Below are 23,083 nucleotides of genomic sequence, written 5' to 3'. Positions count from 1 at the left end.
AACAGCTAGACTAGGTTCTCCTTGTTAGAAAACCTAATGCTGGGATGGCACGTTTCCTGACGCAGCAGAACATAGTGGTGGTAGGTGTGTGCACTGGAAGAAATGTGAGATGTAAGGGGTATGATGTAATCAAAAACTTTTCAACTTTGTATCCACAAGAAATGACTCACATCAACACCAAACTCAAAAGATAGACAAGATAGAGTAGTTCACAAAATATGCCTCAGAATATATAACATAAACATGAGTCACAATGGCTCCAAAAGATCCTAAAACCTAGCAACAATCCTACTGCCCTGGATGCTCCAAGATGATCCCATTGCTCCTACCTTTGTCCTTGCACTCTGTGGTTGCATGCTCCTCTATGAGCGTCAATGTCCTCGTGTAGTGAGATGAACCTTAGGCAGCTGCTACATGTGAGGTATGCACTTGTAGAACACCTGCCAAAAGATAGAAGTAAATGATACGTTATAGGTGGTGGTGGTAGGAGACGAGGTATACCTACAAAAGTAACACATAACCCTTACCTTCATATAATGCATAGAAGAAAGGAGGAGCATTGAATAAAAACACTCCTAAAGGATAGGAAATCAAAGCAGGTAAGCAAGCAAAGAAAGAAGCAATCTCCTTTCTCCATATTCCATTCGTCATTCTCCATCTCCCCTACTGAATAATTAGCATGCATGATGGAGAAGATAAGAGGAGATTGGAGAGCCAAGTGATTGAAAAAATCGGACATAATTTCCCTTACAAAACCTATATTCTCTGATTGTTTAAAAAACAAGAGAAACTGCCAAAAAATATTAAAACAACCAGTAGAAAGTTAGAAAAATGTTAAGAAATAAACATAGGATGAAGATTGGACACACCAAAGAAAAATTGGAGAGAGAGGGAGAACCTTTCTTTGAAGAAAAAGTTGGGGGAGAGGGAGCACTCTTTGTTTTGAAGCTCCCTTCTTACATAAGCTTCAAACTCCTTTGAGAAGATCAAAACTCCATTCACTAGCAAGGGAAAGTGAAAGATAGTAGGAGACATAAATTGTATGAGGGGAGAGGTACTTGAAGGCTAGGGTAAGTAGGAGAAAGCAAGGAAGAATGAGAAAAGCAAAGAGAGAGAAGAGAAACTATTTCGTAGAGCTTTGCGTCATGGCTTCTTAGTTCCTCTACTGTTAGAAGACCTATCAAAGATTCCCAATATTCAAAACAAAAATGTTGTGGGTATTTGAAGATTTAATATCATTCCATTGATATTCAAATACTGTGGGTATTTGATATTTAACGTGGTTCCATTTATATTCTAGTTGGAAAAGGAATATCACAAGGGATACACCGACTGATATATCAACAACACAAAGCATTTACTATGGTTTTGTGGTTTTTTATTTAGTTTTCAAATGCTAACAAACCTTTGGCATGATAGTGGATTTTTGCATAGATAGATAGACAAAGTTCATCCTTGTCAGATGAAAAACTAGTACTTGAGAGCTCAGACTGTCTTTGTGAGAGGTTTTTTTGTTCATTCATATACATGATGTAGACTATAGACGTGAGCATTGTCTTGTCATGTAGCCCATTCAAAGTTTTGGGGATAATTTTCAAATTCTAGATGGTGAGTGAATGACTTACAAAGTTTTATATATGCATGTATCTACACTTCTATCCTTTAATATGATACATGTCCTTGTTGTGTAGGTCAACAAGGAAGATGAGAGAGATCGATGCTATTGGGTGTTGTCATCTGATGTAGCCATGCAGTCTCATAGATTTAGGTGAGCTTCCAAGATGTTGTGGAGATCAATCTTGAAATCAAAAAAGGGAGACGACATCTTTAAGGGACAAAAATGTAGATGGCTTACCTAACGTTAGAGATGAGGGGATAGAGGAAATGATGGATGCAATCTATAGAGGCAAAACTGAGCATGTACATGTCATGTCATAGTTTAAGGCCATGGTGAGGGGGTTGCAATCCACCCCCTTGTATGATGGTGCACCTATGTCAAAGCTATGAGCTTGCCCTTATATCCTAAATTTGTAGTCGACTTATGAGTAGTCAAATGCCAGTGTCTCATCTTTATTGAGGTCAATTTGGAATATTACTCATGTCTCATCTTTTTTATCAATCATATTATGAAGAAAGGGAAGTTGGATTAGGATTTGAAATCGGTTGCTCCACAAGATGTTGCCTGAACTAAATACCTTGCTTGCAAGCAAAGAAGACATTAATGAGTGTTTGCATAGACTAAAATACTATTTATGATTGTATTTTCTTTCAATAGGATTATGGGAATCAGGCATTCAAATTATTCAGCTCTTCATCATAGGCATGACTTATAGGGCCACACCATCTTGGTGCAAGTCTTGAGGAACTTTTCTATCATTGGTTGGATACAACATATGTCTAGGTGTAAGCCTCTAGCAAAATTAATGATATGACATGCTATGAGCATGCTACACATCGTTTTACCAATGAGACTTTGAGGATTACTATGGATTGTGTGTGGGAGCACATTGAAAGCACATGTCAAAATTTTGTAGATGAGCAACTTGCGTCTTGAGATTGGCATGGATTGCAGGAATCCCTTTCATCTATGCTCAACATTTTGATCAACATGGCTAGTAGTCTTGGTGAACTACAACATCCCCCATGGTGGACAATCAAGAAGCGTTACCATATGGTTTGCCCTTCTTATCCTAGGGAGATACAGTAGAACAATATTGACATGCACACGGCACCACTAAGAGGAGCTGAGAGGGATTCGTGTCTTTGATATCCCAATTCCCCAAAGCTCCAAGACAAAGACATTACTTTTTTATCAAGGGAATCTCATGTATGACTTTCCTAGTTATGGAGAGTGCTTAGGTGAGAGTCTAATCCCCTTTGCATGCATATGGTTAATATACACATGGAGCATACACTAACAATCACTTTTGTTATATATGCATATAGGTTTGTTAATGAGTGGGTAGCGTCCTATTTGTTGTGATCAATTGTTGGTAGACACTCTTGACATTCAAAGGAAATGATATATGAAGTTCATGCTAGGAACCTCCCACATGACATTTTGCATTTAATGGTATCAGTAGTGCTAGACTAGACGAGTGAGTGCTCTAGGCATGGAGAGATAATGGAGAGAATCCCTGTCATGGAGAGATAATTGATCTTCTATGAGCTCCCTTATTAGGGTCAGGTACAAATCAATAAGCTCTTAGGCCCCAAGCATATCTTTAAGAATGTGGGATCCATCATTTAGGAGACTGATTGGTGAGAGAGATATGAAGGGAGCATGAGAGGACCTAAGAGAGATGGACAAGATGAGGGAGTTGTGGCCTCTGAGCATTGGTCATAAAGTGGTGCTTCCAAAGGCACCATGGGTCCTCACCAAGAGGGAAGAGGCAATGGTCAAGATTGAACATTGCATTATTCCACATGCTAATAGGACACATGCATTTCTTGAAGGGATCTTTCCTTAGGGGCTATAAACTTAGTGGCCTCAAGTCTTATGATTGGCACAAATTCTTACCAATATGCTTTCTTTCTTTTTTGGGATATTTAATCATCATACATATGGTTTATTACTATAACCACTTTTTAATATATAGTTTACCATTCCAATTATGGTAAAAAGGTTTCTTCTTATAGTACGCAAAAAAATTCCATCTAAAAAGATTGACCTCATGAAATATTCTTACTATGCATCATTGAATACTTTATAAGACATTGGTATGCATTTGGTGAGTTACATTACAATCTTATTTTGGCATGTAAAACAATGGACCTCTTTAAAGAAGATCTCTTGATCAAGTGTTGAACAAGCTAGGATACTCCTTTGAAGCTATGTACTTCTTTCCCACAAGCATTATCAAATCCAAGTGCACCTACTTTTGCATGTAGTGGATGAGGTAGCCATTGTAGGAATCAACCATAGTATTGGATGTTTCTCCTTGAAAGGTTTATGAAAATATTGAAGGGATTTGTGAAACACAAACTAAGGCTCGAGGAAAGCATGGTAGAGAGTTGGTTTGTGTAAGAGTCATTGGTATATATTACCAAGTTCCTTGTATGCATGGATCCTAGTATGCTACTCTTTGGCACAATAAGGATGATGATCATGTGGTGGGTGAGATTGGTTAAGGAAAGGGGATTACAAGAAAGATTAATGAATTTTTAAGGTAGAAGGAATTGCTCTCAATAGCAGTGACATGCAAAAGTGGATTCAAAGACATGAAGAGGCCTAAACAAAGAGAGTAACTGCAAGGCATGGCTTTTAATAGATATTAGACACAACAAATCCGATGGACCTTTCTCTTCTCACTAATGACCTGTCACACCATTGGCTACAAGAAGCTTTTAGTTAGGCCAAGGACAATAGGGTGTGTACTTCAAATGCCAACCTTCTATCCTCATAGTCAGATTATTATGGGACCGTACAAGATATCTTAGAAGTTGCTTTCAATAATTTAATATTTTATTTTTATGGTTATATGTATAGTTACACCAATGCTATAGTGAAAAAAGATGGAACTGGAATTTTTGCCGTGGACTCTACCAATGGACAGATGAAAGTGACACTTTTGTTCTTCCTGAATAATGTGATCAAGTAGGTGCAAATGGATTATGCTCATGATCTTGCTTTGAAGCATTGTCTTGTATGTTAATCAATTATGGATTTCCATATTAAATTTAAGTGGTCTTTCATCTGAATTGTTCTAATTTGCTATTTGGTCAAAGTTATTTCCCAAAGATTGTTTTTTGTAGACAAAGTTGCCAGTACTTCTAGTTAATCCATCACCTCTGCTAAGAGCTACCGAAGAAGAGTTGAAATTGGCAAATTGTCATCTTCTAAGGGAGAACAGATAGTACATATTCTATTTTAGAGAATACAATAATTTTGGCTATTATAGATCCCAATGATATGGGAGACCTAGGATAGGACTAGCAATAGACTTATTTGGAATCATGGACTTTATTCAAGATGAAACACTTGAAGTAAATATTACTTCTTGATTAATATCATGGAGAGGCCTTTTCATCCTTTTTTCTTTAGCTTATATTTGTTAATAACATTTCATCATGATTATATGAACATATTTCAATCCAAACTTGGTCTGGAATTGTCCACCATTTTTATCTTCAAATGATCCAAAGCACAAAGCAATATTTTCTTGGGAGCTACAAATGTCCTATATAGTAGTAAAAAACTTACATGGACACACTTTATGATGTTCCCAACCCAACCATGTCTATCTTGGATGGCATCCCTCTCTGTGCTCTTCAACACAGCTTGGCTAAGATAGGCCATCAAGAATTTATAGAATGGAAAAGCCTAGGATCAGAAAGGCTTCCAAGCCAAACTCCTAACCCACACAAGGGGAGTACTTGCTCCAATCCTACCCAAGCTATTTAACAAAGCCTTTTGCAAAGGGCTTTTAAACTCCACAACCACAAACACAATCATATCCATTCACAAGGCAAGGAATCCTCTAGATGGAAGCACCTACCACACTATCATGGTTGGCTACTTGTTAGCCAAGGTTATTGGGTTAAATCTTGAGGTACACAACAATGAGCATGCCAAGAACGCAAGCATATAATGAGCTAAGTAGATAGGTTTTGGACAAGATTGATTCATAGTGAATCACATCTTCACCCTTAGAGTCCTCATAGAGGAGTCTTGACACTAGAAATAGCGAGTATATTGTTGCTTGGTTGACTTCCAAAAAGCCTTTGACGCTATACCATGGGCTAGCCTCATTGCAAGCCTTAGATATGGTAGACAATGTTTTATGGGCAATCATGGATTTTATGAGATGGTTATAGGCAATGTATGCGGCAATGTATGCACCACACAAGGGCTATTAGAGTATGAGCAAGGCATAGCAGGGATGCCCCTCTCCCCCACCCTCTTTGGCCTTCAAATTGATAAGCTAGCCTCTTTTGTGCCACATTAGGATGTTGAGGATTAGAATTCTAGCACAATTTTTCATACCTATCCTACTATATTTGGATGGTATAATATTGGTCTAAGAAATAACAAAGAGAATATATATATATATATAGATATTTCATTTTTTTCAAAGGAATTCTCCTTGCCTGCTTGGAGTAGGTCCTATTGAAGTGCCTACAACTTGTTGATATGCTCCCACATGGTTGCTGACTTTGCGAGGTTCAACACTTTGGACTTTGAGGGAAACTGTCTTCAACGGGGAGACCCTGATGTAGAGGGACGCCAGATACGCCCAAAGCCCCTTTGTCACTATCATGTGCTTGACATGATTGATTACTCGAGGAGTACAATTTTTAAAAATGAAAGAGCGAACACGAGCAATTACCCGGTCCAACAACTGGGCCAATGTCTCTACCTCTTCCAACTCCATGATTCCAAGGTATTCTTGAGTTGGATTAGGCTTTTCAACTCCAACAAGGATGAAGCCAACCAAATCATATGAATGTCGTACCAATTCCATCATCACCTTCCACACCCCGTAGTTGTTACCATCCAACTGCCGGTCTATGGGAAACGTGGGAAGGACTAGAATCTTGTCAAGATTCTCAGCCATCTCCAACAAGCTAGCCATTGACGAGGACTGTTGGAAATTAGGGTCCATTGTCCCACTTGTAAGCCCCTAATGAAGAGAGCACGGGGACATGATACCAGAATAGAAACCAAGGTTTGAGAGGCTAATCTAATATAGCAAGCTATGCTTGGTTCTCATAATTTATATTGGGGAGTCCTGCAAGCATTGGTTCTCATCATTCTCTATTACCAGTGACTATATGTCGAGACAAACACCTTCTACTGAGATGTCATTAGTTGGCGCTCCATGATGTCATTGTACAAATGACAAGAGGATAGCTACGCTTGCTTCTCATATAGGTACTGGGAGGTCCAATGAACATTGGACCTTATCGTTGTTGGGGCCTCCAATCACGACTGCTAATCAAAGATAGACACCTCCTATTAAGGCATCATGGGTTGGCGCTCCATGACATCATCATACAGAGGGTGAAAAAAGAACTAAGATCCATAGGGAAGGGCCCACTTCCTACAAAGGGATTGTTGAGGTTGTGTATAAGTTGACCTGATACACAGTTTACTTAGTAGCATGCGGCTACTAGCATCCCACCATGCACCCGCATCTTGTCAAGCACAACCCTAACATGTTGAAAGAAACTTTCACTTGATGATTGAATTTCACATGCAATTACAAAAAAAGTATCCAAGTATCCAAATTTGCCACATTTGGATGAGCAACTCTTCACAACAAAACATCTAGCTCCCCATTTGCTTATTGGGTTGATCAATCCATACTATACTATTATATAAACAATTAGTAAATGAACACTAGAGTTTGTTGAGGTGATATCACCTTGGTTTTTATATGGAGAGAGAGAGAGAGAGAGAGAGAGAGAGAGAGAGAGAGAGAGTTCCCCTCTAGACACCATTCCTCACATCCCACTAAAGGAATGATGACTTTAAAATAATGCTAAATACTACGAAACACAATCGAGAGCAATTATATACCCCATCAAAATTTTGAAACAAAAAATGGGATCAATATGTGTACCATAAAAGTTGTGTTTAAAAAGGTATATATACTTGAAGAGATGGCTAGAGAAGGTCTAGATAAGAAATCATTTTGCCCCTCTACTTGAAGATGTAGGTCTCTCATATGGTGAATCTGCTTGGAGCCATTTAGAACTTAGCTAGATTAGTGATTGAGATTTGATTGTGAGGTTAGAGTCCACGAAAAAGGAATTGGTATTGTGAGGTTTTGCAACATTCACTCTTGGAATTTGAGGGGGTTACGTTCTTCTGTTAACTAATCATTTGCTCTATCTTATTATGAGGATTTTTGAGGTTATATAACTTGTTCTCTCTCTCTCTCTTTCAAACACTAGTTTAATCATACATAGTTTGCGGGTTTTTTGTGAACACAAGTTGGTGATTGGGAGGTGGGGGTTGGGGGTTCATACGGAGAGTGATTGGTGATGATGGAAGGGAGGCTGTGGTTGGCTGAAGGGGGATGAGAGGTGGGAGAGTGAGCTCGAGTTTCGAGGATGATGAGATAGAAAGATAGATAGATAGGCATAGCCATAGCCTATACACATGTTTAGATAGGGATGCGGTGCTGGTCCCTCCATCATTATCCACGTCATCCATTCTACAATTCCGTTGCCGTGTTTGTTGCGCTTCCCGTCGATTTTGTTGGGCGCCCAGCAAATCCGGCTTCCGCACGGTACGCTTTTGGATATGATTTTGCATTGGCGTGTTTCAGCTTGGATCTACAGTTTAAATCAGCCTTTTTGCAGGACAAAATGACAAGGTTTCTGGTGCGTCCATTTGCAAATTCTGTTGCCACCTTTGTTACATTTCCCGGAGATGACTTCCAGGAGCTTGTCGTTCAGCTTTGATCTGCAGTAGAAATCAAATCATCGCTGTTGCATGCAAATGACAAGGTTTCCTGGGCAGCTGCGCGTGCATTTACAATTCCGTTGCCGTGTTTGTTGGGCGTCCCGTCAATTTTCTTGGGCGTCCAGCAAATCCGGCATGGCCAAGGTACATTTTTGGATAGTGGCGTGTTTCAGCTTTGCCGGCAGTAGAAATCATCCCTTTTCCATGCAAATGACAAGGTTTCCTGCGCAGAGACCAGACTTGTACAATGATCGTTTTGTTTCCCTCGATGCTCAACATCAATCATCCCTCCCCCTGCAGCCATAGCCTATAATTAACGAATAGATACCGTTTGCCGATCATGCAGAGCCAACCCGCCTTAATCGCCCTTCCGGTGAAAGCTGAGCTGGCCCTCTGCGCCACATAAACGACGCGCTGCCATCCAGCCTGCCTCTGTGCCAAAAGGAGTGAGAGAAAGGTCCAACAAGTAGCGAATCCAATTTCCAGTTCTTTTCTTCGCAGTGTTCGCAAGTTGTAAAGACAACCCGATCATCGTGATTGGTCGGTTCACGATGAAGTTGGATCTTTGGAATTCACGGCGTAGCAAACCGGTAGCTCCACCTTCACCGCTGCTGCCTACAATTTATTACCGGGCAGCTCCATTGTGTTCTTGTTTGACAAAATTTCCCACGTATCATATTTCACAAACAGGCGGGTGAAAAGACAATCCAACCCACTCGTGAACAAAAGCCACAGCAGAACGCTAGCTCCACCTTCACCGCTGCTGCCTGATCGGGCAATCAGGCAGAGCGCCATTGTGGGAAGCAGATCATCCGTTTTGCCAGTATTTCCTACGTAGTACGTATCATATTTCACAAGCAGGCGGGTGAAAAGACAATCCAACGCACTCATGGGCGAAAGGCGAAGCTAAAGAGGTAGATTTTGTTTGGGGGGGTTGTGACAACACCGACACAACAGCGACTACACGTACATATGATAGGCTAGGCCGCGAGAAGGGATGAAGGGGTGAGAGAGGGAAGGGGTAAGAGATGGATGGAGGAATGGACAAGGTAAAGATGGTGGAAGGAGGGGGACAAAGGGGTGAGGAAGAGTTGAGAGAGAGAGAGAGAGAGAGAGAGAGTCTGTCTGTGGTGGGTGTATTTGATGGAGCCACATGTGCATCTGCTTGGCCAACATGGGAGGAAGACGAGACTGGAGAGAGAGAGAGAGAGAGAAGAGAGGAGAAATGGAGGAGCGATATCGTCCATCCATAAAAGCTTTCTCGCCAAAACTCTCAACCTTTCACTTCCACACACCTGACACCTCGCCCAATCCTATCTATCTCCTATCTCTCATATCCCCTCCCCATTCTACACCACCTCTCCTTAAGCTATCTACATATCTATACTACCTCTTCTTCCCCCACCTCTCCCTCTCTTCCCTCTCTCCCCCTCCCTTTCTCTGCCTCTTGCCTCCCCTTGCCCCTTCCCTTCCTTCCTATCCCTCCTTATCCACTTTTTCCTCCTCTTTGCTCCTCCCCTTCATTCCTCTCCTTTCCTTTCACTCACTCATCTCTTCCTCTCCTCGCCCTCTTCCTTGTTTATTCCGCTCCCTCTTTCCCCAGTTTTTTACCTATTCCTCAGCTCCCTCCCCCAGGGCCTGTCGTATCTTCCCCTCCGACTCAGAAACACCCTGCCTCAATCCTCACCCACATTCAAATTCGGCAATCCGCAACCTGCCCCCGTCTGTAATAGTACAGACGGTTTTTGTCAGCGGTCGCCCCGTTTCTTCACGGCTAAGGTCCCGTGCTCCCACTGAGCCACAGAGTATTGTACCGTAGATGTATTCAGGAAGGAGCTTCTCGAACGGATAACAGGTCATAGCCATTAAGTTCACCTCTCGACTCACGGATTGGTAGAGCGGCTCATGTTAGCGGCGGGGGTGACTAGCGAGCTGGAATAACTTTGGACGCGTGAGTGAACTCAGCTCCCGGAGCGCTTTATCCTTAACGTGCGGGTTCTAGTAATGCTGGATGGCGCCTCGCACTAGCAAGACGAAGACTCACAAGTCGAAGGGCGACAAGAAGAAGAAAGAAGAGAAGAGTGAGTTTTAGCCTCGAACTTAAATCCGGCAAGACATGGCATTTTGTTACTTTCCGCCTGTAGTCGAGTCTCGCATTGATACCTCTCGTACTGGCTTACTGCGGTCTTGCAATGAAGCACTGGGAAAGGAGCATTTACGGAATACAATAGCGCAGCTTTCATTAATGTCTCCTTACTCCGTGTCACGTACAAAAGTGTTGTTTCTTTTCTTCTGTACTCGATGAATTAAAAGCTTTTACACAACGTGCGTGAGTGAACGTATGCATGCGGCTTGCCCTCGTAGTCCTTCAAGCCGATTAATTCTGCTATATGTCGGGCCTCTACGTCGAGGCTAATCGAAATGGGTTCTTTTCGTGTGGCTTCGCAGTTCTCCCCGTGGTGCTCGACATAACTGTGATTATTCCAAGCGAAAATCAAGTTATTTTGAAGGTGAGATAGTTTGAATTCTTGTCTCAAATCTTCGCTTTCATATGCAACTCAGTCTCTGATAGGTGCAGTCTTAGCATGGGACATTTCAACTACGCAGCAACTCCGGATTATCCTCAAATGCTCACGATTGTCTAAAACCCTGAACCCACACCTGATGATGCCCCGTATCATACATATTTCGCTCCAGGGTATTTCTACAGATCGGATATTGGACGTTCGACGGCTTCTGTGTGTGAACATCGAGACGTGCCATCTTACGAACTACTCCTTCTCGCACGAGGTGAGGCTCATAGCTACAAGAGCACTTCATACCGATCGATGTTGTATGTTTACCTTCAATTGTTCGTTTACGAGAGGCCGACGACGATGTTCCTATTTTGGGTTTGCTCAATGTCGCCGCTGTCGAAACACTTATAGCATCTTCTGTGGTTAATGTTTGATAGGTTCGAGGTGGTAACCTGCGGGATTCCCTTGAGGTCGCAGTTTTGAAGCCATGTGTCCTGAGAATTGTTGAAGGTGAGTTGAATCTTAAGAGTTTGTGCAGCTCTTTAATCGTTCTGCGAATTGGCCGGGCATCTGTTGGAGGCAGGCCTCTAAGAGTACGATGCTTTGGCTCGATGACATTTTGGAAGTGTGCATGAGAGTGTGACAATGGGTCGCGCTCCTTGCACATGCGATGGGATGAGCACCAGCGTTTTCCTTTGCCTTAATTACTTAGTATTATTATGTTGATTCTGTCCTGGCAGATGAATACACTGAGGAGCAATCCATCACCCATATTCGTAGGTTTCTTGATATCGTGGCATGCACAAATTCTTTCGGCCCTTCTGGAAAGCCTTCTGAACCTCGTCCAGCTCATGGGACTGGTAAAGATGTATTAGCTCAGGCAACTGATACCCCTACAGAGTTGGACGGCTCGACTGTAGCTGATGGTGGGCAATTGAAGGATGAAACTGAAGGGTCAACAACTGGAGCGGGGGAGCTGGACCTTCCAAAAACCAACGTGGAGAAGCCAGCAGCTGCTGCAGCTCTTGAAGAGAGGAAAATAAACCAGGTCGTCACTGGAGGCAAGCTTCAGAATGAGAGAGCTTTACCAGAGAAGCCTGAGGCTGCAGCTGCAATGGCAGCTGCGAAAGAAGCCACAGAAAAAGGAGACATGACAGGGATGTGTCCACCTTCAAAACTCGGCAGTTTTTACGAGTTCTTCTCTCTTTCTCATCTGACAGCCCCCATACAGTGTAAGCTCTCATTCAATATTGAATATTGCACATGGAATAGCTGCCTATTTCTTGCCATGATTCTACTCAGTATATAGTGTTTGCTTTCAATTATCTAGTACTCATTGTTTATTGCTGAAAAGGTGTCTGTATTGGATTTTATTCTTGAAGTTTTGAGAAGGACGAAAAAGCATCACTTGGAGGAAAGTAGAGCGGATGGAGACTTTTTTGCAATAGACGTAAGGACATGAATCACCAGGATTGCCTCTTTCCTTTTGGTTTGTAACTGCCCACAAAATTTCACCTGTATCAGCATATCTGCTCCTCTTGACTGTGAAATTGGGTCTGTTTTCAGGTTAGGCTGTGCAATGGCAAGTTGCTGACTGTCACAGCGTCCAAGAGAGGATTTTATAGTATGGGGAAGCAGTTGATTCTGAGCCACAACCTCGTCAATTTGCTTCAAAAGCTCAGCAAGGCGTTTGCCAATGTTTGTGTTCTCTTCTTTTCAACCTTAGCTATTGTGATTCCGGATTGTGAGGCTTTAGCAAGGTTTTAGTTTCATGAATTTGTAGTTATCTTCCTATGGATGTTTCTGCCACGTTAACCGCATCTCTGTCTTGTTGTAGCATTTTGTGTATTGTTGTCTGCTGTGTATTCCATTTTGGGGTGTTTTTCTTTTGATTCCATAAGGGCAGTATTTGAGTTTTCCGCATAGTTCATCAGTCTTTGGTTCAAATCTTCGCTGTTTGGATGTTACAGGCATACGAGGATCTTATGAAAGCTTTTGCAGAAAGAAATAAGGTGGGTCAACTTGCTTAGTGAATTTTTTGTCTCCGGAAGTGAGAATAATGTGACTCAAAGCTGATCATATGCTCTTTCTTGACCCATTTCGACAGTTTGGAAATCTTCCATTCGGTTTCCGCGCAAACACATGGTTGGTGCCACCGTTATCTGCAGATGCACCATCCACATTTCCCCCTCTTCCAGTGGAGGATGAGAACTGGGGCGGCAATGGTGGCGGCCAAGGAAGGGATGGAAGCAGTGCGACAAGACCTTGGGCGAGAGAATTTGCCATTCTTGCTGCTATGCCTTGCAAAACAGCTGAAGAACGGCAAGTTCGCGATAGGAAGGCTTTTCTTCTTCATAGTCTGTTCGTCGATGTTGCTGTTGTTAAAGCTGTCTCCGTTGTTGAGCTTAATCGAGCATCGCTCATTAGACTTGGGCAAAATGACCCATGTCTATCTCATGAAGAAATTCAAGATAATATGAAGATCATCGTTACGCGAGACATCCCAAATGCAAGCAGAAAGCTTCCTGCTAAGCTTGATGGGAGCCAATCCCCTGGAATGTCGTTCAAGGACTTGGCAGAAAGAAATTTGCTGAAGGGCATCACTGCTGACGAAAGCACCACAGTTCATGTATGCTCTCAAAGCTTTTGTCGTTGCTGGTTTGTTTGTGGGTTTCGTAGCAACTGTTCTTTTAAAAACGTCTTATTGCCCAAGTTTCTTTCATCTGTGGAATCTGAAATTCTTCAAAGCATTCCAGCTGTCCTAATACTGCCTTCAAGCCTGGCTTGGAAGGCATGCTCTTTTGCATCTGTGTATCAAATTAGTATTTTTGAGCTTGATGTGTTTCGTATTTGTCGAATAGTTGGTTGCATCATATCGTTCCTGAGAATTGCTGATGGCCTTTTAAAAACTGTTTTGTCATTTTTCTTCTCCTCTCCCATCATTTGTGACGTGAAAGTTGTTGCAGCATGCTACAGCCGTGCTTGGACTTAGCCTGGCTCACTATTGTGCTCTCAAAGAATTCACTCGGTTGTTTGTCCTGCAGGATATTGCCACTCTGGGCGTTATCATTGTACGGCACCAAGGATTTACTGTACTCGTGAAAGCATCAGGAGGCTGTGACACTGACATAACAGAATCTTCACCAGATGATATTGCTATTGAAGATCAACCTGAAGGAGGCGCTAACGCTCTCAATGTGAACAGGTAAATGGAAAATTTTCAAGTTTGCTGTATCTTAAATAGATGTTGCTTGGTGTCAAGCTAACCGTTGATGCATTTTTGCAGCCTTCGAACTCTTCTGCACAAGGTAATGCCTGGACAGGTGGCTGCGGGACCCACGTCTCGGCCTGCAGTAGAGTGTGATGAAGTGGTCTCTTCAAGATCCTTGGTCAATAAAGTGCTGGACCAAAGCCTGTCAGATTTAGAGACAGAAAATTTTCAAAAGGACAATTTTTTGCGTTGGGAGCTTGGTGCATGTTGGGTGCAACATTTGCAATCCCTGGCTGTAGCTGAGAAAGGAGACAAAAAATCTTCGGATACAAGTAAAAGTGATTCCAATGCAAAGGGTGCTGTGAAGCAGATAGAATTGCCCAAAGACGGAAAGAATGACATCGATATATGTAACAAAGAAAACCTTCATATTCCAACTATTGTGTCAGAAGTGGAACCTTGCTCCGAGACTGATGATAGCAATGCATCAGCCAAAGATGGCAAGAATGAATTTGACGACAAGATGGAACTTGAGGGCTTAATTAATGAGGGTGCATACAGTCGTTTGAAAGATTCAAAGACAGGGCTCCATTCCAAGGTCTTTTTTAAAGCTTAGAAAACCACTCTTCTGTTTTGTACTAACACAAATCACGTTGGTGAGAGTATAGTAAACGCGTATTACTGTGTGCTTTTTTAAAATTGTGTTTCTGATGAGCTTTATGTTCCTGCAGTCTTTGATTGACCTGATTGAAGGAGCTCAGAAATATTACGAGGAGGTGGCTTTGCCCAAGCTGGTAACGCTTGCTTTTCTTTATGTTGATGCTGTATTCCTTGGAGATCATGAATGTGTTGCCAACGTAATGTCTGCAATATGCTCTTTTCCTCAAGCCTACAATTTATATGTTTGATGGGTTGATTTATTACTTCCGAGCAGGTTGCCGATTTTGGATCATTAGAACTATCCCCAGTGGATGGGCGCACACTAACAGATTTCATGCACACTCGAGGCTTACGAATGCGGTCTCTGGGTCGGGTGGTGAGTCTCGTTCCTTATGTATGAAACGATGGTGCTGACTGCAATCTGAAGTTGATTAAAAAAACAATGTATAATTTCTACTTGAAAGATCAATTAAAAAGCTACCTATCAGAATGTAGGAGTATTCTTTCATCTGCATGCAGGGAAATACATCTGTGCTCCATATTTTCCTCCATAATGATCACGAGTGCCTTTACTTTTAGGTGAATTATATATTGGCCCCACCTTCAAGGAACCTTAAGTGAAAATATCCTGTTTTTTTGTTCCTAGATCACTAGACCCCGAGTAAAGATAAGCCTTTTATGTAAACATAACGTGAATCTGCAGGGAATTCTAGCAAACTTCATTTCTTCACGTACATGCACGTGCACTCACAGCCGTACCTGCAACTGTTGCTCATGTATGCACAGACCGATGCGTGCTCCTGCACATGCTCACACATACTACTCTTGCCCTGTCTACCCTTCATTAAGTCCCTAGTCAATGTTGCATTGCTGGTTACTGAAGCTGAAGTATTGCCTAACATGTGATCTGAACTTTACTCTTTTGTCTTATCAGGTGGAACTTGCAGAAAAGCTTCCTCATGTACAATCACTCTGCATTCATGAGATGGTCATCCGTGCATATAAACACCTGCTGCAAGCTGTTGTTGCAGCTGTTCCAAACGTTTCTGACTTGGCAGCTGGAATTGCTGCAGCTCTGAATGTAATGCTTGGAACATCACCAAAAGAGGACTTGCGAACTGACCCCAATGAATCAAGTAACAACGTTTGGAAGTGGCTGCAAGTTTTTATAGAGAAAAGGTTTGGATGGAGGCTTGAAAACGATGTGCGCCCTGAGCTCAGGAAGTTCGCTGTTCTCCGGGGCCTATGCCACAAGGTTTCTGTCAACTGAAGGCCTTCAGACTTCCTTTGATGTTTGTCTTCTTGATTCATTGCCTTTCATTCAAGGGCTTGGACATAGTAGTTTCAGTGAGTTATTGCATGACAAATACTTAAAAAGGACAGACTGTTGTGGTGTCCCTTTTTGCTCTCCACACAGGTGGGTATAGAATTGGCTCCTCGTGATTATGACATGGAGAGTCCAAACCCTTTCAAGAAAGTTGATGTCATCAGCATGGTACCTGTGTACAAGGTAACTTGTTGTCTCTTTCACAGTGATTCAAATGAGCAATGGATTGCATGTGGATGTGCACATCGCTTACAGTGTTGTCTTTTTCAGCAAGTGGCATGCTCATCAGCTGATGGACGCACTCTTCTTGAATCATCAAAGACTGCACTTGATAAGGGCAAATTGGATGATGCAGTTAACTACGGAACAAAGGTAGTTTTTCACTTGTGAGCAGAGAGAATTTGAATTTTACAGTGTGAAGGCATTAATTGACATTGCAGCCCGATCAAAATAACTTGCTGATTGTTTTCTGACGTGCAGGCACTTGGCAAGCTTATTGCGGTCTGCGGTCCTTATCACAGAATGACTGCTGGTGCTTACAGTCTTCTTGCTGTTGTTCTGTACCACACAGGGGACTTTAACCAGGTCATTTTGTGATCCATTGTTTATCTTCATGGGCGTTGATAGTTGAACACCCAAATTTTATAGCTTTGAATTGATATGCATGGGTATTGCTTTTTCAATATTCCTGATAGACTGGCATGGCTGAAGCACAGGCCACAATATATCAGCAGAAGGCTTTAGACATCAATGAACGAGAACTTGGATTAGATCATCCGGATACAATGAAAAGCTATGGAGATCTTGCAGTTTTCTATTACAGACTCCAGCATACAGAACTTGCACTCAAGTAAGATAGTTGTTATATGAAAACTGTCTACCACCAGAAAATTTTTTTTTGAGTCCATTCTGCAGTATGCCATATTTTGAAATAAAGAACATATGAATTTTGGAAGTACTATTTCTAAATTTGAATTGCTCCTCACATTTGCAGGTATGTCAATCGTGCTTTGTACCTCTTGCATCTAACATGTGGTCCCTCTCATCCAAACACGGCTGCAACATATATAAATGTTGCTATGATGGAGGAGGGACTTGGGAATATTCATGTTGCTCTTCGGTATCTACACGAGGCACTGAAATGCAATCAGCGACTGCTTGGAGCTGATCACATACAGGTATGTTCTTTCTTTTTGCCAATTTTCCTGATGCTCAATATCAGCTTCCCTGCATAATTTCTGAGATTGAAATGCCTACAGTTACAAAACTTGGTGTTTTCAAATATTGTTTAGATAAGTTTTCCATCAATTTCTGTTGTTACTGATCATTGCTCATGGATCTCTCTTTTGAACTTTTTTATATATGCTCCATCCTAGCATAGGGCATTGTTTTGTGAAATGCCATTGATATAACACTCTCTCTCTAAACATGCTACAGACTGCAGCAAGCTACCATGCTATAGCAATTGCATTGTCTTTAATGGAGGCATATACACTTAGCGTTCAACATGAGCAAACGACTCTACAGATCTTGCAAGCTAAGCTTGGTCCTGATGATCTCCGTACTCAGGTACCCTACTACATTCAGAAGGTTACAATAAATGCATATTAACTTTATTCTGCAATGAAGACTCGTTTTAAGCATACCCATAGAGTAATAACGAAACTTTTTTCTTATGTCTGAATCACAGGATGCCGCTGCATGGCTTGAATACTTCGAATCAAAGGCATTGGAGCAGCAGGAAGCTGCCCGGAATGGTACTCCCAAGCCAGATGCTTCTATAGCTAGTAAAGGCCACCTCAGGTACCTCTCCATTGTGCTTTTATTGATATGAACCCAAGAGTTAATCCTCCTGGAACTTACAAAAGATACTCTGTTTGACAGTGTTTCAGACTTGCTAGATTATATAAATGCCAATGTGGAAATGAAGGGGAAAGACTTAGAAGGGAAGAAAAAGACTCGCCGCACTAAGGTATTATGCCACCTAACACCTGGTCCTGCTATGTTCTTACAGATATAGTCCTCCTATTGCATTGTTCTCAAGCCTGTTTTTTCATGTTTTTTCCTTAATTGCAGTCGAAGGGCAAGGGAAGCCTAAATACATGGGAAATTTCTTCTCCAACTGATATAAGTGAGGTGAACAAAGGTCATGGAGGAGACTTGGCAGCAGAGGATGAGAAGGGAGATTTGGAGCCTGTGGAGGTAAACCATGTAGAGCCTAACCTCTTTACTTCCGAGGTGCCAGCTCTCCAGCCCAGTAGCAATGTATCCACCGGTGAAGATGCACACTCCATTCCCAATCCCCAAGTAAACTCACTTAGGAAAGAGAACGTGGATGATGAGGATGAAGGATGGCAGGAAGCAGTCCCACGAGGGAGGAGTTCATCAGGGGCTACTAGAAGATTGGGTCATCGTAGACCTGCTCTTGCGAAGCTGACTGCCAACTCAGTCAATAATAATGTACCGAGGGGTGTCCAAGAGCCTGCACGATACAAGGGGAACAACTCGAATGGAGGCAGTGCTGCTAGCAAGCGTAAGAGTATGGCCTCTCAAGCGAGTAGCTCGTTTGCATCCCCCAGGAGTGCCACCGCTTCTGATACAAACCTTGCCAGAAAACTTGTGAAGGCTTCCGTCAATGGTAAACCTGCGTCTCCCTTGACTCCTCCCCACAAGATCAATTTGGACGAGCAGCAGAATTCTAGTCTGCCTGCCACAAAACCTGTTCTTACTCCATCGTCCTCAACAGCTGCAGAAAGTGTCGCTGCCCCCCCTGACGTCGATGGGAAGGTAAGGGCCTCGACTTTTCCTGCAACAAATATCGTGACTCCGAAAGAGACTGTATCAGTATCAGTCGCACCTTCAAATCCTGGAATTTCTCCCACACTGGCGAAATCTGCTCCTTCTTATAAAGAAGTAGCGCTAGCTCCACCAGGGAAATGTGCTGTCTCAAGGCCTAGTATCGCGAATCTCCCTTCGGAAGGAGTGGACCATGTATCTCTGGAGAAAGAACCAAAATCAGAAAAGCTAGCTGAGGTTCGTGTGCTTCAAAGAAATGAAGAGGCAGATGATAATCAAAGGGCAACCCTGATCTCTCCGAGTGAAGCTTGTTCTACAGATCGAGAGCCAAAGTTGATCTCGGAAGCAGTGAATGACGGTTTGTCTGGTACGAGTGAGATTGCAAGCGCTGAGGAGGATGACACCTTGGAAAAACGCAGGGACGAGCCTGATCCTGATATGGCTACGGAGCAGCAACCCGTCGAATCAGAAAAGGATTCTCGCTGCAACGAAGCTGAAGCGATTGAAGAGGAGAGTATAACGTCGAGGGGAACGACGGAGAATGCTACCGTAGCATCAATGGATGATCAGGTCTCCAGCTCGGAAGCTGGCAGTGCAGATGAGATTCAAGAAAATGCGGAATGTTGCGACGAGACAAAGCCCTCGGATCCCGCCTGCAATCCAACTGAAAGCGTCGATGTTCCCAAAAAACTTTCAGCTGCAGCTGCTCCCTTCAATCCACTTCCTAATTCAGCTCCCAGAGCTCCTGTTTTCGGTACTGTGGCAGTCACTCCCATCAAGGATGGGAGAGCTTCACCCTCAGGCGGCATTCTTCCCCATCCCCTCACTGTTCCTCCTTCGCATACTACTACCATGGCTCTCACACCCATCCGGAAATCTACTCGGCACGCCGCTGCTGCGGGGAAGATGAACTACAGCCCCCGTTCTCCTGGCTGCTCTAACTCCGCTGCCTCCACTTCACGCTCAGTTTCCCCTGGGAAACAGCATTCCAGTGAGTTGGCTTCTGCTAATGGTACCCACAGTAAAGTACCCATTCAAAGTCCTTCTGCAGCAGCCAACCTCCTGGCGTCGATGAATCCACATGCTGTGGAGTTCATTCCCGGTAAGTCCATGAATCCTAATGCAGCTGAGTTCATTCCTGGGAAAACGTGGCTGCCCTCTCAGCCATTGGCCTCACAGCTCGAGATAAAGCCTCCCGGAGAGTCAATGGAGTTGGGCGACAAAGAAGAGCAGGGTGACGGCCCCGGCGAAATCTCTTGCGAACCACAGGAGGACAAGAATGAACAGACGGCCTCCTTGGACAATTCTGAAGAGAGCACCAGTATGATCCGAGATGAAGAAAATGATGTGAAGTCTCAACCCAAGCCTGATGCTACTGAGGCAGACAACTTGGTAAGTGATGTACAAATGGATGATGAACAAATACAGGAGCTAGTCAGCAGTAGTGATGATTGTGAGAAAGAACAAGAACATTTGGAAGTTTCCGTTGATAACTTAGAAAAAACGCAGTGCTCAAATCAGAACTCTTCCATACTTTGGGCTGATGTCGTGAGTGAAAGTGACACAGAGTCCGAAATTGAAAATGTCGAAGTATCTGCACATCTCAGTACCAGGCCTGAAAGTCTAGCTTCTGAAAATTTAGTTGAGGAGATAGAGGCAAGCTTGGATGATAAAACTGCAACAGAGGGGAACTCAAGTGCAGCTCAAGGTGAAGGAGCGGAATTGAAAGATGAAGGGTCAGAATTGAAAGGTGACCTGGGTAATGGTGAAATTAGTGGTTGTGGTGAATCAAATGAGGAGCATGAAGGTGAAGCTAAAGACGAACACCTGGAAGATCCAAGTGGTGAAGGTGAAGGTGAAGGTGAAGTTAAAGATCAACATCAGGAAGATCAAAGGGGGTCAACAGCAGAGCCTGTGGATGAAGACAACCCATCTTCTGTGAAAGAAGAGTCACAAGCTGAAAATGGGAATGCATCCAGTGAGATTTCTGATGTTAGCAGTGACAGTGGTGTAGGGGAGAATGGGAATTTGCATGAGGTTGCACAGGGTAATGGAGGAGATGGGTTTACTCTGGTAACAAAGAAACGTAGAAGGTCAAGGTGTCAACCAGCAAGGCATGCCAAGGGGACGGTACATACCGTTTATCGTCAAAAGGGTGTTAATGGGAACCCACAAATGTACAAAACCACGTATGGGGATACTAGCATAGCTCAGAGAAGTGAAGGGACATCGAGACCTGGAAGTGGAGAATGTCTCCCTGTGGCACAGCCACAAGTGGTCCGCGTTCGCTAAGGAGATACGCAGGTTCGAAATTGTTACTGAGAAAGCATACATGTTCTTAAGGAGATATGGAGGTTCATGTTGCTGAGAAAGAAAACTGCTCAGTCTTCAAGAACATTGCAGAAGCATACAGCTGGAGGTGAGAAAATCCCCAAGATTTAGTCTCTCTCTCATTGCAGGAGCTTATACGTTTGAGGTGAGAAATTATCTTCCCTTACAATGGGCCTGATCTCTCTACTACTCTGATTATGCTGCAAGCACTCCTTTGGTGTTACCACCTCCATAGAGTTTGTAGTCCTTTCTCCCCCACTGTCTGCCCCCCTCACCCGCCCCACCCACGAAGGAACCTCAGGCTCAGTTTTGCTGTGACAATATATTGCATTCATTTATTTGAGTACACATCTCGTCAAGATTTCTGCCTCCAGCTGAAGATGGTGATGGACTGACCAGTCGAAGCACCCTTTTTTTTCAAAGCTGGTCTATCAGAGGTCAGGTGATAACTCTGTCAGGTAGACTTAAGTTGACGGGTTTTGCCATGTTTTCACCGGAATAAGCCCAGCAGCAGGGAAGTGTCTTTTTTATTATAATTCAGAACATCAGCAAGAAGGTGGCTTGGAAGCAGAAGTACCTCTAGAGAATAGTGAGTTTTGGGTGCTTCTATTCTTCAGTGGTGGCAGCAGCCCATTTAGACCTTCAATAAGCCTGATTAGACCTATGTAGGCTGTCCAGCAAAGCAAAATTAACCTGGCAATAAAAGGTCATATAGCAAGATAATAGTACGCAGAGTAGCATTTCAAGAGTCTGTAATTCAGGCAATGTTAGTTGATGTCAGGCTCTGTACCATTGATTTGCCTTCTCGGTTTAATCTATACTCTTTTTGCCAATTTGACTGTCCCCAGCAAATGAATGTCAATCTGACTGTCCATTTATCCTTTTTTAATGGCACTTTACCCAATTTCAACCTTGACAGATGACACAATTATTAGTTTTTCTCTAAGTCTACTACTACCAAACCTATCCTTCTGTTAGTACAAGTAAATAGAATTCAGGGGTACAAACACAGGGTACATGGTTCTCTTAGTTTTTAAAATGGATTTGAGTTGAGTAAATGTATGGGTGACTTGCTCTAATTAACGAAGGGGCACATGTTTTGTGAGTACATGCTAATGGATTACAGTTTTCCAGAAGAACTTGTACATTGTGGATATATGAAAAGGCATTGTCGGTTTGTGTCCCTGCTGCTGCCCCGGCTCTCCTTGGTTTGTAAGAGTCAATCATGCTCTCTTGTGTAATCATAGCCCATAGGTTTCCATTCTCTTGGACATCTTGGTTGCTCTATCTCTCTTTTAATTGCTTTGCCTTTTTACTTGCTCTCTTTGTTTGCAATTTGGTCGGGTTAGCCAGCCTGTAGATAGCTTATCTATTTAGTTTTGCCTTATTTCTTTCTCACACTCTTGTAAGCTTTTCCTTCATTTATTTAGATAGTTTTCATTGTATTTTCGCCTTGCTCTCTTGGTTATCCATTAAATGTTAATGCATATCCTACATTGACTCGGTCTACTAGGGCAGGTAAGGGGTGTATTGATCAAACACGAAACTCTACATATTTGCTTTGCTCTTTTGCTCACTCGATTAAATGTTTTAAAGCATATCGTACATAAACATGGACTACTAGGGTAAGGTGAGGGGTGCATTGACCGAACAACAAGTTCAACCCAAACAATGTGGTGAAGTAAGATGTTTTGATAGTTCAATGTTCTTTCCTATTTGCCATAAAAAATAAGGACAGAAATAGGAGCTCTTTTGTCCCCAATGAATGAGATAAAAGATCTACACTCTAATGATAGGTTTTAGTTCTCAAACTTGTGCAAAAAGGCTCC

At 42.8% G+C, this 23,083-nt stretch overlaps 1 protein-coding gene across 1 annotated transcript; it reads left to right on the top strand.

Annotated features, from left to right (window-relative positions):
- The first annotated feature begins 9,859 nt into the window (after positions 1 to 9,859).
- LOC147894401 (protein REDUCED CHLOROPLAST COVERAGE 2-like) lies at positions 9,860 to 22,087 on the top strand. The gene is made up of 23 exons (XM_087384389.1): positions 9,860 to 10,494; positions 10,862 to 10,923; positions 11,111 to 11,203; positions 11,367 to 11,439; positions 11,670 to 12,161; positions 12,312 to 12,379; positions 12,496 to 12,627; positions 12,900 to 12,941; positions 13,037 to 13,558; positions 13,974 to 14,134; positions 14,216 to 14,738; positions 14,872 to 14,934; positions 15,075 to 15,176; positions 15,735 to 16,055; positions 16,218 to 16,310; positions 16,398 to 16,499; positions 16,608 to 16,712; positions 16,844 to 16,977; positions 17,122 to 17,305; positions 17,565 to 17,696; positions 17,818 to 17,930; positions 18,012 to 18,099; positions 18,204 to 22,087. Exons 1-23 carry the CDS (start codon positions 10,425 to 10,427, stop codon positions 21,213 to 21,215), a joined length of 6,687 nt encoding a protein of 2,228 aa, XP_087240515.1. The 5' UTR covers positions 9,860 to 10,424; the 3' UTR covers positions 21,216 to 22,087.
- Positions 22,088 to 23,083: the final 996 nt, after the last annotated feature.

This window comes from Dipteris shenzhenensis, chromosome 14, assembly GCF_047967505.1.
Source record: "Dipteris shenzhenensis isolate YYH24624 ecotype China chromosome 14, Dip_SZ_1.0, whole genome shotgun sequence".
NCBI lineage: Eukaryota > Viridiplantae > Streptophyta > Polypodiopsida > Gleicheniales > Dipteridaceae > Dipteris > Dipteris shenzhenensis.
Note: the sequence above shows the minus strand (reverse complement) of the source record. Positions and strands in the feature narration are given on the sequence as shown.

Coding starts and splice junctions, on each gene's coding strand:
- LOC147894401 (XM_087384389.1), top strand. CDS start 10,425: ATGGCGCCTCGCACTAGCAAGACGAAGACTCACAAGTCGAAGGGCGAC. Junction 14,935..15,074: donor AGGTGGCTTTGCCCAAGCTG/GTAACGCTTGCT, acceptor ACTTCCGAGCAG/GTTGCCGATTTTGGATCATT. Junction 16,713..16,843: donor ACACAGGGGACTTTAACCAG/GTCATTTTGTGA, acceptor GCTGAAGCACAG/GCCACAATATATCAGCAGAA.